Source organism: Chelonoidis abingdonii, chromosome 4, assembly GCF_003597395.2.
Source record: "Chelonoidis abingdonii isolate Lonesome George chromosome 4, CheloAbing_2.0, whole genome shotgun sequence".
In the NCBI taxonomy this organism is placed as follows: Eukaryota; Metazoa; Chordata; order Testudines; family Testudinidae; genus Chelonoidis; species Chelonoidis abingdonii.
The window spans coordinates 110,128,358-110,146,272 of NC_133772.1; the positions used below are offsets into that span (position 1 = coordinate 110,128,358).

The 17,915-nt window shown below is 53.0% G+C and overlaps 1 protein-coding gene across 4 annotated transcripts in view; it reads right to left on the minus strand.

Annotated features, from left to right (window-relative positions):
* LTBP2 (latent transforming growth factor beta binding protein 2) overlaps positions 1-17,915 on the minus strand; it is a 122,716-nt gene that overhangs the window by 54,017 nt on the left and 50,784 nt on the right. For all 4 annotated transcript variants that reach the window (XM_032802065.2, XM_032802067.2, XM_032802066.2 and 1 more), the window contains exons 4-8: positions 17,006-17,184; positions 15,325-15,495; positions 13,176-13,376; positions 11,612-11,877; positions 9,800-9,902 (exon numbers count right to left, since the gene is read on the minus strand). In XM_032802065.2, the coding sequence (XP_032657956.1) occupies positions 9,800-9,902; positions 11,612-11,877; positions 13,176-13,376; positions 15,325-15,495; positions 17,006-17,184 (920 nt within the window). The remainder of the gene's footprint in view (positions 1-9,799; positions 9,903-11,611; positions 11,878-13,175; positions 13,377-15,324; positions 15,496-17,005; positions 17,185-17,915) is intronic.

Below are 17,915 nucleotides of genomic sequence, written 5' to 3' on the forward strand. Positions count from 1 at the left end.
AGCACCATTGCCTCGTGAGAACCCTGACCAGGTCTCTGCACACTTCAGCGAATGCGTTTTTAGGTTACATCTCTTCTCGAGTGCTCTAGGCACCTTCCAAGACAGCGATGGCTGCTGCGTGTGGAAGGGGAATGAGTTAGGCCCAAGGATTTACAGAAGCCAAAAGAGACTGGGAGTGACGAATGGCTGGACACACTGATTTGGTGCAGGCACTGGATGAGCAGGGGTGAGGGGTGTTTAAGAGAGATTGTTAGGAAGCTCTGTAGGGGCAGGGAGAGCCGGGGGGTGGGGGTGGAAGAGGGGTTAATGAGGCATTGCTGATTATGAAGTGATAGAGCTGAGCCAGGTAGAACAGTCAGCACACAGTGAACCAAGGGTGCAGCAAACAGGAGGCCTCTTGAGAGAAAAGGAAGCAGGATCCAACAGGAGGAGAGTATAGCTCTCCAAGGGACACCAGCTAGAGCAGAGACAGGCAAGGAACCAAGGCTGTGCAATGAGAATGTGCAGCACGGGCCCAAAAAAGCTAGGGATGGCATCAGCGTGGCAGGCAGTCGATGGCTAGTGGGAGCCCAGAGTTCTGCCTCCAAGAGACCCTATCTGTAGCACTGGTTTTAGTCAACGGGCCCTTAGTAAACATCCCAGGGATGGAGCCAGCCAGGGAGAAGCAGGATGGAGTGTGCGTGGTTAATCAAAAACAGACTGCAAAATCCTCTCTCCTCGGACTGAGCAAAGGCTCCAAGCATGCCACTGAAACCTCAGCCTGATTTAACACACAGCAGAAAAGACCTGCTCCCCAAGAGGAGAAAGCTCTGACCCAGCTGCTGAAGCCACTGCCAACAGAAAAGCAGACAGCTCAGCCTTAGCAATGGGCTCCAGAGGGAAAGCACACAAGTGACTGCATCCCTAGGAGCAGGCAGACTGCTAGGTACAGGGCGAGGAAATGAGTGCATTTCTTGGAGCCAGTGGACAATGGCAAGGCCCAAGGGACTCTGGGAGAGTTGAGAACAGGGGTCTCTAAAGCTCCCCAAAGGGCGTTGGGCTTAAGAGTCCTGCTGTCCAGACATGTTGCCTCCAGATGATATGTGACAGATAGCTTCCCCGTGAGTCACAACATTCCCCAATGCCAGGACCGGCGCTAGTGTTTTTGGCGCCCTAGGCGCACGGCCATTTCACCGCCCCGCGTGCTGCTCCCGCAGCTCCGGTGGACCTGCCGCAGACGTTCCTACAGAGGGTCCGCTGGTCCTGTGGCTCCGGTGGAGCTGCCGCAGGTGTGCCTGCGGGAGGTCCACCGGAGCCGCGGGACCAGTGGACCCTCCGCAGGCACACCTGCAGCAGGTCAACCAGAGCCGTCTGCTGCCCCGCCGGCAAAACGCGACCCCCAATAATCCTGGCCCCCTAGGTGATTGCCTAGGTCGCCTAAATGGAAGCGCCGGCCCTGCCCAAGGCCCTAGTGAGGGCGCTGTGTTGCTGGAGGTGCTGTCATTGAGGCAAGCTGTGAAACCAAGATCCTGCCCACATGCGGTCAGCTAAGATCTTACTTTGGATTGTTAGCCTTGGTGGCTGGGGTAACTTTCAGCTGGGGTAACTCCATTCTACCTTACTAGCTGCTCCAACTGGATACAAGATTCTTCTGCATTTAATGTGCTGTTTTGTGTTGCTGTGCACTGTGAACCAGCTGCTGCAGCCCACTAAGCCACAACTAAGTGATGGGCAAAGGGAGACCTCCAGACAGCAAGTCAGAAATGTGTCTCAAGCCTGTTGGGATCTCTCTGGCCAAGAAGCACTATGAAAGTGTAATCGTGTGTAAGCCTCAGCTCCTTCCCATTTCCAGCCATGCTCACGTGCATTGCCACGGTGAGACCAGCGTCCATGGCAGACGGTGCCACTCCAGTAAAACTAGGTCCTTCTGGAGGCTTCATCAAATCTTTTAAATCTCTTTCCTCTGCATCATCCCCGATCTGACTGTGGTGAGGCCAGCCAGGGTTTGATTTCCAAGAGGGTTCCAATTGCCTTTACAATGCCTAAGGGTGCAGCAGGGAGAACGGCATGTGGCTTGCAATACCATTCCATATATCTAATGACTGTGGCTCCAACAGGAGAAGCAGCCAGCCACTTGCCAGCTATGCCTAACATGGTGGGAGGTCCGTGTGGGGAACATTGCAGATGCCAAGCCAGACACTACAGGATCCAACTTTCCAGTACATTCCGATTCTTCTCTAGGACAAAACCTTCAAAAATGTGGGAGAAATACAAATAAAATGATAAAAAGTGACAAAGAGTCCTGTGGCACCTTATAGACTATAAGGTGCCACAGAACTCTGTCGCTTTTTACAGATCCAGATTAACACGGCTACCCCTCTGAAATAAAATGATGGCCTTCAAAGAACGTATCTTAATGAAGTTAAAACCTCCACCCATGTTGCGGGGGGGGGGGGGGGGGGGGAGAGCAGCAGGAGTGAACCCTACTGGGCAGGGAGTTTGCAGGACTGCCCGATCTGGGCCCATTGCTAGGCTGACCCCTGGCTATCCTGTGGGAGAAGAGAAGGGGCAGAGTTTGAAAGGGGCTGCTTTACTAGTTTACTGCTCCACCCAGAAACTCTTGAAAGCTTGTTTGGGAGGAGCAGAAGGGAAGTGGTTTCTCCCAGCTGTTTAGTCAGTGCAAAAGACGGTACACAACACCTGGACAAATCCAGCAGCAACCCATCCTCGCAGGGATGCTCACTCCCACAGAGCTCACCAGGTTCTGCGGAAAAGGGATGGGTGCTATTTCTATCTTGCTCAGCTTTCCACTCTGTGGCCCCATCCTAGAGAAAGTGACACAGTGCTCTGAGCCTCTGCTGGTGGGGACAATGCCTGAAAAAGGCAGCACTAAGGGCATTAGGGCAGGGTTTCTGCCAGACTGAGAATGGCCCTGGGAGGCAAAACCCATAGGAAATACAGTGCGCTGGAAAAAGAGGTGTGTGTTGGGGGTGGTCCATCTGCTTGGAGAAGCTTTTGGGACTTTATTTTCTGTTCTCTTGGGGTTTCTATCACCAAGCACTTTGGGGAACTGGCCTCTGTGTTAGTTTTTGCTGTGTCATATGGTGTAACACACACCTTAGCTGCAGGGAAAATCTCTCAATTTCTGTCCTCCTTTATCCTACGGCTTCAGTGGTAGGCAAGGGACACTGCACTGAGGCCACAGTGGGTTAGTGACCAAACTCATGCCCTGCCTGGGGTTTGCCTCTGTTGGTAACTTAAGAGTAAGACATAAACCTCAGTTAAAGACATCACCTTTACCTCGCTTTCTCCCCTCTGCACTCCCTGGTCCTCATGCCTCACAGAGGCACTCCAGCCCCAAGCTGGAAGCTAACCAGGACTTAACTAGGCTGGTGAGTCAGCAGAAATAACACTGCATTGCTGTGAATGGTCCTAACACTCCACGTCCTGTCGCAGGCCTCTTGACCTCATGCCAGGACATTGACTACATCCCTGCAACTCAGTTTCTTCTCTAACACAACACAAACATCAGCCTGGCTTTCACCCTCCGCACTTCTCTGATACTGCTTTCCCCACAGGCATTGACCTTTTCCCAGCCAAATCCCAGGGCCTCCGCTCTAACATCCCACCCCTCAGCCTCTCAGCTACTTCTGACACTGCCAACCACACATCCTCTTTCATGCAGTCTTGCCCTCCCTTGGCTTTCATACCTCAGTTCTCTCCAGCCTCTCTGGCCAATCCTTCAGCATCTGTTCCAGGGGATCCTCCTTCCTGCCTTCCACTCTGCAAGTGGCTCCCACTGGGGTCCACATTTGGCCCCATCCTCTGATCCATTGAAACCCTCTCTGGATCATCTCATCCACTCACACAGCTTTAATTACCCTCAGTACATCAGTGACCCACAACCCCTCCTGACATATCCCCCGACCCAATCCCATGTCTCAGCCTGTCTCCGACATCTCTTCCTGGATGTCTTACCACCAACTTAACGTGGGCAAAAGCCACTCCCTGTGCACTCTGCCACACCTCAGCGCTCCTCTTCCAGGTCCCTTCTCAAACACACCTCTTCCAGGAGGCCTGGAAATCCGTGTCCCCCACCCCCCAACAGAGTGTGGACAAACCAGGCAACTGAAAATCACACATGCAAATGAAAGCTGTGAGGCTGATACCCTGGTTGGAATAAAAAGCATCCCACCTGGGCACATCTCAGCCCCAGCCTCCACTGGACATAGATGTGGCATTGTGACATTATTGATATAAACTGGGACCACACAGAACATGTCTGCAACCAAGGACCTGTACTGGCACCAAATCTTATGTAAAGGGGGTTATATAAGGTGCCAAAAACGAGGTTATGGGTTGCTGGTTATGATTATGGTGTCCATATGTATGTATAATTGTAGTTGAAGTTATAAGTATTGGCTCTATACTGTCTGTATTTCAAATTTGTACTGTGTTTCTGGGAAACATCCCAGACAAGTTGGTGTTAGCTCTGCCTAGCCTGCTTGATGGCCCATAAGGGCACAATACAGACATCACAAACTACCCACTTGAGAGAAGGCAATACGCTTTGTAACTCAGCAAAGTATGCAGGAACTTGCCCATGTGATCCAGACTCCATTTGCTGTAATTTCCACGTAAACAAAGAGAATTCTTACACTGGAAAACTATATAGGCTCAGCTCATCGCCATCTTTGTCTTCATCCTGCTTTCTACCTCTGGGGGACTTTGCACAAACTGAACTCTGCACAAGACTGATGACCATCCCGCAGGGATGTCTCCCAAACTTGATTTAACCTGCAGTTTACTCCATCACCTGCTACAAGCTCTGATAAGAACTTTGCCATTACTGCATGTAACTGATTCATTCAGCAATTCTAGCTCTATTCTACCTCTTCGTTTAAAATAAACCTTTAGATTTTAGATTCTAAAGGATTGGCAACAGCGTGATTTGTGGGTAAGATCTGATGTGTATTTTGACCTAGGTCTGGGGCTTGGTCCTTTGGGATCGAGAGAACCGTTTTCTTTTATTGAGGTGTTGGTTTTCAGAACCATTCATCGCCAGGACAAGTGGCACTGGTGGTGATACTGGGAAACTGGAGTGTCTAAGGAAGTTGCTTGTGTGACTTGTGTTAGCCAGTGGGGTGAAACCCAAGTCCTCTTTGTCTGGCTGGTTTGGTTTGCCTTAGAGGTGGAAAAACCCCAGCTTTGGGCTGTAACTGCCACGTTTAAGCAATTGGTCCTGAATTGGCACTCTCAGTTGGGTCCCGCCATAACCGCATCGTCACAGGCGTATGAAGTGCCCATACCACTGTTGGTGCTAGGTGAATGAAGAACAGCAGCAGGGGCTGGTCATGGAAGGACGGGCGTGGCAGGAGAATTCAGAGAGCTGTCGGCCTTGGTTTCATCCAATTCTCTGATGTTTCCCACACACTAATGTGTACCTAATGTGAAAGCGGCAAGTCAGCAGAGACGTCCGTCTGTCTCCAGACTCAACTAATAATCCAGTGTCTCAGGCAGCAAGTCAATCCAAACAAGTTCTTCATTTGTCTAGCTCTTGCCTGGCTGCCCTGCAGTACATTTGTAAGTGTTTACGCTGAGCTAATTTCTGCCATTTCCGTCTCTGGTTGCTGGAATGCTTGAAATTCCAAGAGCTGTCGAGACTGGGTCCTGGTGCACAGCTCCCCAGGACAGGAGGGCACAGAGGGGAGCTTTCTTGGAAATCTCCAGTGCCAGAGGAAAGCTGTATGTGAGCAGGATGCACCACTGCTGTGCGTGTGGCTGACCAGGTCAATGAGCTACAGCCCAACAATATGAACAATGTGCAGGGCCCAGGTCTGAGTCTGAAAGAAACAGCTGGGCTCTGAACATGGGATGTGGAGTCTCTGCTGGTGGGCACAATGCAGAGTGATACACTCCAAGCATCAGGTTGAAGGCCTCTTTCTACCAGCACCTTGGGTGGAGAAAGGAGCATTCACAGATGCTGAGAGCCCTGAGGAGAGGAGGTATGGAGCAAAGCTGTGGGTGAAGAGAGGTTCTGGCACTTGGTGCCTCCAGGAGAGAGATGAGAATGTGGAAGAGGAACCTGTGCCCCTGACTCATTTCTGTCTGAGCTCTGGCATCAGATGCTGAAAGCACATTCCAGGGAAAAGCACATCAGCAATTCAGTGGTACTGTCCTCATTCAGAGCACTGCAGCCTTCCCCCTGCACCAGCCCCAGCACGTGGCAGCTGTCTGGCTGTTCTCATGCCATGTGATCTCCACCATGTAGGGCCATTTAAGGAGCAGCAAAGCAAGGATGGATTCAACAGAGTTAGAGACTTGCACAGAGAGAAAGAAAAATGGAAGCTCTCGGCCTCTCCAGCTAACCTGAATTTCTGCCAATGTACACAAGGGGAGACTATAGGCCAAAGCCAGGGACTGAGGCCGGGATCTCCTGGTGGCATGGGAAGGAAGAAGATGGGGGATGCACTCTTTGCTGTTGACTTTCACGTCCACATGGAATTAATCTGATGAAAGCCAGACAGGCATCCATCTGTCTGAGCTCAATCAACAGACAAACAGCCATCTGAACCAGTATCACACTCCCCAGAGCCCCAGCTGCTGCAGGGACACACTGTGGCAAGCCATGGAACTGGGAGCCACTGGGAGTTCATGGTTATTTATAACACAGTAGCGCCCTCCCCAGCTATCTGCTAAGAGCACAGGTGGAGATTTCGTGTTTGCAGGGGTGAAGCCTGCTTCCTATGGGATGTCTGTCTGGTCCCTGCCGCCACTGACGGCCAAGACTTCCCACGCAGAGATCAGGGGCGCTCCTGAGTGATAAACTCAACATACGTTAGTAACCTAGGATTCTCTCACTGACATCCACCTGCCATGCACAGTTGAAGGGCAGCACCCCATCCAGCCATGAGGTTCCCGTGAAAATCTATGGGATTTGTGTCCCTCCTAGTCAATGCAGTTCTCTGAGATCCAGGGGTCTAACACGGGGGGAGGGGACAACAGCTGCTGGGCCGCACGCTTGTAGAATTCACTGGTATGGGATACCCAGCGCCTGGCGAAGAGCAGGGAGGTGGGAAGTTCTTACAGCCATCAGTAGCCTAATGAAGATGCCATGTGCAGCCCTGCTCTCAATAAAGGGAGCAGAGAGAAAGGGAAAATGGAGGATGTGCACAGAGAACATGGGGATGGGAAGGGTGTGAAGACAGCAGTTATAGAGCTAAAGGTCAGAGGATCACTAGAAACCAAATATTGGGGGGGGGGCGGGGATTGTGTGCGTAGAATGCCTTTATGGTACATTTCCTTGTTTGTACAAAACCCATCAACCATGTGATCCTTCGCATAGCGCACATGCTCATGCTCATCCCTTGGAGCAGACTGGGGCCAGCAGAGAGAAACAGGCAGCAAGAAGTGGGGCCACAGCAGAGTCCCACAGGGCAAGGGGGTCATAGCAACTCAGAGCACCTCAGTTTAACATTGGTGCCAAGATGCTGAGGCCCTAGTCCACATTTCAAGGAACACGGCTCCAGCTAGCATGGCCCATGACTGAGAAACCAGTCAAGCATCTCACACAAATGTCATCCCAGCAACAGGCGGCACAGGGAAGACAGAATGATCTAAATTACTAAGTAAATGCACACAAGCAGGAGGTGGGCCTGACTTAAGGCACTGCCTGAAGGCGCCAACAATCCTGTTCCATGTAGTTGTTCCCCTTTACTCCTGTTGTCTAGCTCTCAGGGGTCTATTCCTGTTAGTCTCCATGGTGGGGGAAGGGGGAAGGAGTAGAGAGGAGGTCGTGCTCTGATACTACAGTGCTGAGCATGGACAGACGAGGTGAAGAGAGGGGAAGCAGGCGCGAGTCCCATCTCTGGCTGAGGTGAGCAGGTATGAGCTCAGCAGTGCTGTGCCTACTGCACTCCACAGCGCAGCTGGCACAGGACAGAACTCCCTGCACTCAAAGGACTAACCCACAGCCAGCTCCCCTTTCTCACCAAATACCAGAGAACATCCTCTTCTCCCATGTCCCCACACTAGGTACCCCAGGGCCATTCTAGTCTGGCTTCAGCCCTGCCAATAAGCCCACCCCTTCTCGGCACACCCTCTCTGACCTCAGTTCCATGGCACTCAGGACCACTCACACCACGCTGGCCTGGCTAGCTCCATCACCAGGCTTCCATTCCTTTCTCTGTCTATAGGGCTGATGGTGCCTCTGGGGCCAGCACGCTGCCTTTTGTGAAATCACCGTGATAGGGGGAATGAAGCTTGTCCTGCCCAGAAGCAGCAGGTGTCTCTTATGGGGGCTCTGAACAGAGGCTGATCTAATCCTAATAAGGAATCCAAGGGCACCGGCTCCCTGCTGTCATAAAGCCATGCTGGGTCTGTGGGGAGAGCTGCAGCCTGACACACGACATGCTAAGAGCAGGGACTTAGCACTTGTGACTCTAATGCTGGCATCGCACCGCACTGAGCCTGGAGAGAGGGTGTCCCTGCCATCCAGCAAAGCTCAGGCAGGGAATAGGTGGAGAGGGCTGTAGAGACCCGAACAGCCCCGGACAATCTCCCCTGGCAAGCTCTCTAGCTGCTTAACCACGGCTGGGATGGAAGGAGCCTGGGAGGCAGGGGCAGACCTGGCTGGCTGCACACAGGTTTGAGTGGTTACTGGCAGCAGCTATTTGGTCACATGAGACTCTCCTTTCCAATGCAGTAATCCCCTCCCCAGACTGCACGCTGGCTTCACGCACTCACCCCACTATGGGATTGAAACCTGACCTCCACTCGGAGTGCCAGGACCATCTTACTGGCCCTGTATTTGCCAAGCAGGGGGGATGACACCGACCCCTGTCCCGGAGCACTGGGCCCCATCATGACAAAAGGGGAGAGGCAAGCCCCAGGCCCTGTTCCACTGAGGACAGGGGCGGGAAGCAAGCCCCAGGCCCCCTCCACCATCCCACAAGCAGCATGGGGGCACAACACTAAGCCCATCTTGCCAAGCTGCCAACACTACCTGCTGGTAACTCCGTGTTCCCACAGAGAGAGGGCAGCAGTCCTGAACAGTGCAGGAGTCACCCAGTCCATGGGAAACTCTCTCCCCCTCCCCCGGCTGGGGAGCCCTTCCAGAAACCACAGCACCCCAAGGAATGAGCCCCACAGTGAGAGCCCAAGGTCCTAGCCTAGTGGCTGAGGATTCCTCTAAGTCTGTGCTGGATCAGTCTGCTCAGCTCTTGGGACCAAAAAAACCTGACCTGGATTCTTGTGTCCCTGGAATGGACTCCAAGCACACTCCTGCCAATTGTTTGATGTAGTGTTATTTCCAGAGTCCCTGCCAAGCCCGCGCTGGGCCTAGAGCAGGCCCGTAACTCTATCAGCTGAATCTGCAGCCTCCTTGGCTAATCTAGGGCTGCACCTCCTAAAACCTCGGCCGTTGTTTTCCTGTTTCTCCCTCCTAGTGTATCTGGCATGGAGCGAGCCACTGGCTGCATTGAACTTTTACAGAGGCGGTTTGTGGGGAAAATACTGGGCTTCAAGCCAGCGCCCAAACCAAACCGCTCCTCCCAGCGCGTGGGCTAAGGCTGGAGAGGGCAAGCATCACCCAAGACACCACGTTAGACATGCCCTCCTTCCCAGAGGCCTTCAGCAAAGGCCATCTACATTCCAAAAGGCCTGAAATGAGAGGAGCCTTGTGCTTCCTCAGCTGATTGGAGCAGCCTTCTGTTCTCTCTGGATCCCCTTGCCTTCTGTAGTGTGTGTGGAGAAAGCTCAGCTCTGGTACTGAGAAGCCATGGACTGTCTCCATTAAAGTTTCCCTTGGAGCAGCACTTACCTGGTCTCGGGGGGCATGGGATGCACCGGTTCACCCCCCAGAAGAGCCCCACACTGCCACAGCAATCCTCAAACTTGGCCAGGCCCTCCAGTGGGTTAGCACACTGCAATGGAGGAGAAGAGGAGGCATCAGGATTCTTAGAGTAGGACTATGCCAGGCACCATTCCCAGCCCCTCCACCCTTCCAGGGCAAGAGTATCCAAGGGAGGGCAGCATGGGAGGTGGTGTAGGATGAGAGGGGCAAGGAGGAGGAATAAAGCCCTGGCTCACTGCAGAGGAGGGGAGCACAGCCAGCACAGGGGATGACTGCCTCTTGCTAGACACTAACTCAGCCGTCACAGCAAAGCTCCCTGCAGGGCCAGAGCAGGGCCAGGGACACAGTTTAAGACAGTAAACAGTCTAGCAGACAGAAAAACACGAGCCTCTCTATGACTGCCCCCCTGGAGGGGCTGGGGTGCTAGACAGAGCGGAGCATGACTCAGAGATGATCACCCAGCAAAGCCCGGGATAAGGCCAGTGCCTGCTCTGAGCCACCCGGGGATTACTCAGTGAGATGGGTGCACAGCTCTAGCCCACATGGGGAGCTTGTGGTAAGATGCTTTTGTTTGCTTAATGAGTCTCTTTCCCCCTCTGGATTACAAGCTTCCTTGCTAGAGTTGAGATGTCGCAGCCCATAGGCCAAATCTGGCCCCTATCCATCTGACACTTGGCCACATGCCCAGTGCTCACATTCCAATAACCTCTGCTTCAGACACAGACAGAAGAGACAAATACTTCCTGCCTGGGCTCCTCGCCGTCACCCAGCCTGCTCGGCCACAGCTCCAGTTAAACAAGGCATGTTCCCAGCAAGCACGGCCCCTCTTCCTACTGCAGAGCTACCCTCCGCAGATTGATGGGTCCCAGGAGAGCATCATCGTATCTCTAACGGGGCCTCCTTTAACTTGGCTGCTTGGAGGGAGAGCCCCCTGGGACCGAGGTCGGGTTTAGAGAGCTCTCCATCTTCACACAGCTGAATGGGACTTTTCCAGCCCCGCATTCACATGTCAAATGTTTGGGGTCTGATCTCATTTATTTTTGCTTTAGGAAATTGCTGAGAATTAAATCCAGCTAAAAATGTTTTGGATGGAAAAGAGCAAATGACGGGAAAGGTACCAGGAATAGATTGAGAGCAAGGGCTGTATTCATGGTGCTGGGGGAGAAGGAAGAGTCCTGGTCCATCAGACTATAGGTCTCACTCAGAGCTCGCCCCTGGAAATTCGCAGGTGTTAGACTGGGGGCCAGAAATCTCCAATGGGGAAAAGCAAAATAATAAAATCCAGTCAGTGCAGGGGAAGGGCTAGACAACTCCCCAGGGGCATTTGCTTCCCTAGCTCTGATCAAGATGCACAGGAAGGCAACAGGCCATGAAAATCAGACTTTCACTTACTGTGTGAGATTGAGGGGAACTTTCCTATGTTTCCTACCCAGTAATCAGACAGTCTTGTTTCTAGAAGTAGGGCACCTATTCAAAGGAGACTGTATGTGAGAGGTGTCAGGGCTGAGCAACACAGGCACAGGGCACGACGGGGTCCAGGCAGTGACCCCAGGTCCCACTGGCATGCCCTCTTTTTCCAGCTTTGGGTCACATCCAGGCACTACATCACTGCAGCTGCACACACAGCACACAGATGCAGCACATGCATCACTCAAGTGCACTGCATTCTGCACGCACAGCCTGCATAACAGCATGCCGCATATGCACTGCAGTCATGTTCATACACACTCACTGCTCCACGCACCACTTCCCCCGAAGCAGGACAGGTGCAGCCCTTACCTGTCCATGCAGTGTCTCCCGGAAACATCTCCCCATAAGCTCTGGGGGCCGCTGCTGCTGGCCACTCTCTGTGGTGATACTGTTGCTGTTCCCATTGCTGTAGCTGTGCTGTGGCCCAGTGGATAGCTGAGACAGGAGTACAGCCTCCACACTGTTCTCCTCCGATTGGCCCAAGTCGCCCCTCACCCTGGCCACCTGGTGAATCTGCACAGTGGCCTCTGGAGGGTGCTTGATGTGGACGTTCACCAGGGAAGGGTTTAAGGAAGCTGGAAGATGAGTTTAGACCAACACTGACAATTCAGCTACGCTTGCCCAGGTGACCTACTTGGCACTGGGAGAAGCTCCTCGTTTGCCAGTGAGTCACTGTGGAGGGAACACTGACTGCTGAGGCCACTCTGGGACGACAACACTGGGAAATCCAGAGAAAACCTGTGTCATGAAGGAAAACGTCTGCCTAGTTTCCCAGCTGGGCAAACCCTGAAGAGCCTTCCTGTGCAACCTGAGACAAGCTCATCAAGAACCCACAGGACAGTGCTTAAGTGCAACACTCTTGGTTAATGTCATGCTACGGTGGGGGTAGGGGTCATATGCACAAGCCAGGAGAGTCCAGTGTTCCCATGGCAGCCTTCGCACAGACTATACTTAGAGGCACATGCCCAGCTCCCACTGACTTCAGCCTTGTGGCTGCGCCCATGGCACTGTGGGCATCCGAACTCTGATATTCCCTGACAGCCATGCATTGAAATTCCTACCCTGAGCACTGCCTCAACAGAGCAGTAGGGTTTAATTCCTGTGGGTGCTTCTCACAGCATGAAAAAGGCACAGCACTCAGGTCCTGCTGCCTCTGGGTAGCTGAGGCCTTGCACACTCGGGACTTGCTCATCTGCATGCACTCTCACATGGCCTTGTCACCAGGTGCTCACAACAAGCTCTCACACGCAAATTCAGGCACTTGCACCCCTTCCCAGGCCCTCCCAGAGAGCCCATGATCTAATAACTGACTGGTCAGGAGAGGAGAGGGTGAGGGCGCTGGAATACTGAGATACCTGGACCTGCTCTGAGGTGTGTTCTCACTCGTGGGCATGAGAGAGACCTGGAGGGTTTTGCAGCAAGGTGGGGAAGTCATGGGCTTCCCGGGAGGAAACTGGCACTAGGCTTGGGGGAAGGGCAGGCACAATATTTTAATCTAATAACAATCACTCCATCCCCTACTTCACATGTGGAATGTGGGGTGAGTGCGAGGGATGGGGCTGTCCAAGGTGTAGAGAGTGTGTTAGGGTTAAGGGATCCACTGTCACTGGACCAACCCCTTACCTCCTTCTTCCACTGACCCCAGAGCTAGCCCCACTGCTTCCTCCCCCTATTATCTCCCAGACCAGAGCCCTCCCTCCCCTGCCCCGTGAATTCCACACATCCGTATCCAGAAATGTTCTAGTCTCCAGAGCACTATCTTTGCAAGCCCATGCTCTGAAGGGTAGCTGGGCCCAGATATCCAGCCAGAGCTACTCTCTACACCACATGTGCAGGGAGCCTGAAAGGGTGGGTGGCCCAGGCCCATGCTCACCGAGCTGGTTGGACAGAGGCAGCGTGTACATGGACTGCTTCATGGAGCTGCTGGCCAGGGTCTTTGGGACTCTTCCCACTTGGTTTTTTTCCAGTTTTGGAACTGGCAGGTGGCAAAACTTCCCTGTGGAGTTAGATGGGCACCAGCACTCATCCCTGCCAATGCAGCGCCCTCCGTTCAGGCAGGGGATCTGGCAGAAATCTGTAAGGCAAAGAGATACCAGCTTAACAGAGGAGCCTAGCTACTCTCTGTGGCTGGGGAGCGGCCCAGCATCAGCCCTGGGATCCCAGACGAGCAGCCTGGCCCAGCAGCAGCCTTGCAGTAACCAAGCAGCAGGCCCAGCACAGCAGCAGGCAGGCACTTCATTTCTTGAAAGCAACCTGGATTCACCACTGAAGGTCACTCTAACCAGCAGAGAGCAAGAGGAGAAACCACAGACCCTAGCTCAGCTCAGAATGGAGCGAGTTTCTTTCAGTCAGACGCTGAGGAAGATTTGCTCTCCCTTGGGCTTTGTCACTGTGGCTGGTGAGAGAGAGAGACAGACACACTGACACACACACACACACCACTGCAAAGCCCCACAGAGCCAGGGTGATACTGCTGGCACCAGCAGGATCTCTTAGAGGTGGTTGGGGGCTAATGTAACAGCACACAGTGGAGTCAGAGAGGAGTTAGCATGCCTTCAGCATCCCTGCCCTCAGCATCAGAGTTTCTAAGAAACCTAGTTGGGCAGGGGTTACTATTCATTGACAAGCCAAGGGGCAGGGGAGCTCAGTGGACATGGAACAGGCAGAGGACTGAGTTTGAAGCCTCTCTCTGGGCCTGTCTCGTGTCTGCAGAAGCTGATACAGTACTGAGATGGGATGGAGGAATCAGAAGGGAAGCAGGAGTCGTTTGCCTGCACAGCTTTAGGAAAGCATCTGCAAATGACACCCCAAGTGACTCCTTTCAGTTCTCATCACAGGGCAGGATTGAAGCAGACGACCCAGGGCCTATTCTAATAAGAGTTAGGTGCCTGGGGTTAACTAACAAATCAACCTCTCTCCTGGATCGATGAGACATTCCTGCCTCAGGTCCCCTGGTGACCTGTTAGACTTGGGGTAAAGCTGTGTGCCTGGCAGATGGGCAGGGCCAGCTCCAGGCACCAGGGCAGGAAGCAGGTGCTTGGGGCGGCCAATGAAAAGGGGCAGCACATCCAGTCCAGCTGCCAAATTGCAGCCAAAGAACGAAGCAGCGTGGTAGAGCAGCTGCTGAAGTACTGCCGATCGAGGCTTTTTTTCCTTTTTCTCTTTGCTGCTTGGGGCAGCAAAAAAGCTGGAGCCAGCCCTGCAGATGGGCACCCACCATTCTCCAAGAACTCCACATAGAGACACTCACTAGTCAGGAGATTTTGGGACCACTCAATCAGTCTTTGGGAGGAGACACCCAGCTGCGTTGGGGCAATTCACGTAAACCATCCGCTTGGCTCAGTCCCCACCACCTTTGCCAGGACTTCTCTCAAACTCTCCTGGTTTTGGAGGGACTCTAGTGCTTCTGAAACAGTTCATCTCACCCCCACGGGATTGCCAAGGCTAGCAAATGAAAAGCCCTATCCCACCACCCAGGGAGCCAGTGCCTGAGTGGATCCCTGGTGTGAGGGGCAGACAGCCTGCCCAACTCACTAGATGACACAGAAAATTCCCAGGCAATCCCACCATCCAGGAAACAAGAGGAAAGATTTCCGCAGCCCTGTTCACTGAAACAACTCACAAGCTGAAGCCAGCTCTCCTGGCTGCCACATGAGTGAAAGGAGAGAGCTGGATGAAATTAGGTGATAAAAGGCAGCCCCAAGACTGGATGCCAATGAAAGCAGCAAGCTGGCCTTGCCTGGGACCGAGACTGTGAGGCCTGTCTGCGGCTCTGACTGAAATCCGTTCTCCCCCCACCCAGAATGGGAGGAGTAGGGTGAAGATGAGGTTCCCCCCTCCCAGGGGAGGGAGTGGGGGTGTGTGTATGAGGTCAGCCCCCAGAGAAGATGAAATAGTTCCTGATTAGGAGAGTGAGACATTCTTCTGAGCACAGGGAGAAGCCATGGCTCAAGTCTGTAGGGCCTGTTGAGACAAGAGGAGGAGCCCAGGCAGGGAGGAGGCTGGAGCCCTGGGATACTCACAGATGCGGAAGCCAGACTTGGGGTCATGGTTCTGGCCCCCTTGGCTGTATAGGGTGGTGGTGTCCCCTTTCTCACAGCTGTTGTAGCAGTGGCCACTCCGGCATGTCTGTTTGCAGATCGTGGGGGTGAAGACAATCTTTATCTTTCGGATTTTCTCTGTCAGGTTGGCCCCTGTGAAGAAAAAGGCCAGTGCAGAATGGAAACAACAGAGCCAAGTCCCAGGAGCATCTGCATCCTAACTGCAAGACTTGCACATGGCATGCCAAGCACCAGGGCAGCTGTGGCGGTGCACTGCTGCACACTTTCTCTGACTGGATCATTGCTCTGCTATTACTGTGGGGAGAAGGAGTCATTGTCTGCCCAGGGGTCGAAATTGTTCTATGATTCTGGCCATTGCTTCTTGGCCTTTTTCGGATTTAGCTAATGTCACTTTAGAAGTAGTATAAGCTAAACTGGGAAAAGGCCACTCATAATGGAATAAGCGTGTCCCCACAGGGGGTAATACCAGTACAGATGTACAGGTATAATTATACCGGTATGTAGTCAAGCCCTAACCGTGGCATTTCCTGACTTCCAGACATTTCACCATGCACTCTTCTCGTTCCTTAACAGTGTTTTCTGTGAAGAATTTCCTAGGTGTTTGTTTTTAAGGAGAGAAAAAAATAGTTAAACTATTCAAACCAGAAAAAGGAGCAGGCTCTCTCTCTCCAGGCCTGCCGTGCTCTGCTGGCTGGCAACAAATGGGCAAAAGGGCACAGTCAGCCCACAGTCTGGAGCTATTTGGCTAGATGCCACCTGCACATTCTGTACCCCACATCTCAGTAGGCCCACAGGAGAGAGCTCTCAGTCAGGAGCTGCAGAGGGCACTCTGAACCCTTCCTAGGTGCATCAGGGTGGGGTTCTCTCCTGGCAATCTCATGCAAGCTGTCTCTAGCAGCCTTGCCTCTCTGCACCTTACAAAGCCTATGGGGACCAGCCAAGAGAACCAACCACATGTAGGTTATACAAATCAGACATACACAGACAAATCAGAGAGCAGAGAATTGCTGCATCCCTGCTCTCTGATTATACTGAGAGAAAATTGACTCAGACAATGTCCAGAGTGTGAAATTCCCATCCCAAGTTACTATCTCTGGGAGCATTTATCATATTCCCCCAAGCTTCTCTCTTTCTTACCATCTGCACTTTTCTCTCTCAGTCCATCCTTTTGCAATGGGGCTTCGCCAATCCCTGCAGCATTTGTACTTTCTTTCTCTCTCTCTTTAGAGCTGCAACACCATCCCAGGGAACTGCTGGCTCCAGAGCAGTATGAGAGCAGCATTATGCCCTCTCTCGGTTCACACACATGCATGTACCTGTTACTGGTTTTTGTGCCCCTAGGAGTATAGGTTCCACCCAAGCCATTTCTAGCACTTGCTGTTCGCCGCAGACTCCTCCTCCACCCCTAGGTTTCTCTCCATGCTGCTTAGTTCCCTCTCCTTGGAGTTGGACTTTCCACTCACTCACTAGAGCTGAATCCCACTGTATTGCCTACAGCCCCTCCACTCTGTGAGGTGCTAGGTAGATGATCTGGGCCTCCTGTGTATTTGCTACACCTCTGATTATCATTTCGGTGTCATCAGCAAATGCAGCCCCTCCCAAGGAGGTCCTTGAGAAATACTGGCAGCCCAGTAGGTCTTACCCCAGAGAGACAGCGTATCCTCTTGATAGGCTACATGTGGTCCAGAGCTGCTCTGTTCATGCCCATTCCCATTGGGTAGAGAATTGGACGTTAGCTGAATATTACCAGCTGGGTAGCGCCGGACAGTGCGTGAAGACCCAGTGTGCTGGGAGATGGGGAAGACGATCCTTCCTTGAGTCCTATGGAAAAAGAATATTTACTACAATGACCATGCCATGCTCCTGCAGCTGCGCCCTGAGTGTTCTATATGAACCCGCACTGCTATGCTCGAAACCCGAGCCTCCTGTCTGCCAGTCAAGGTGAGCAGCGCCCGCTCTTCACTCCCTCCAGACCCTGCCATTTCACCACAATGCTAGTGACCTCCCGGTGCCTCTCCTGATGCATCTCCCACAGGGCTTCCTGGCGCAGAACTCTGTATGTCATATCAGCCCGTCACCTTCCAGGATAATACAGAGTCCGGTTCTGTCACTAAACAAATGTTTGGATGCTAATTGGGCACACTGCACTCACCTTTCCTGGAAAACATCTCAGTATAAAAAGGCACCAAACCCAGGGGGCACAATGGCTTATTTCCCCACTTCACATGCAGCCCACAGCATGCACTGGAAAATAGTCTTACACTCTCAAAAAAGCATGCAGCTCCTGTGAGTACCTGGGGGCTGCAGAGTCCCTGCAGGCCCTGGGCAGGGGTGGCATGGCCCCAGGGATGAGCAAACTGCAGCAGCATGAGGAAGGCTGCAGCATGGACTGTAGTAGAACTGAGGTTGCAGACTGAACTGAGCTTGATGGGCTGCAACAGTCGAAGAAATCCCCTGCCTGGCCACACAAGCACCCGGGCAGTCACACAAAGCCTGTTGCCCACATGGCCATGCTCAGAGGTAACCCCCTTCCTGTCCTGGTGCACTCAGCT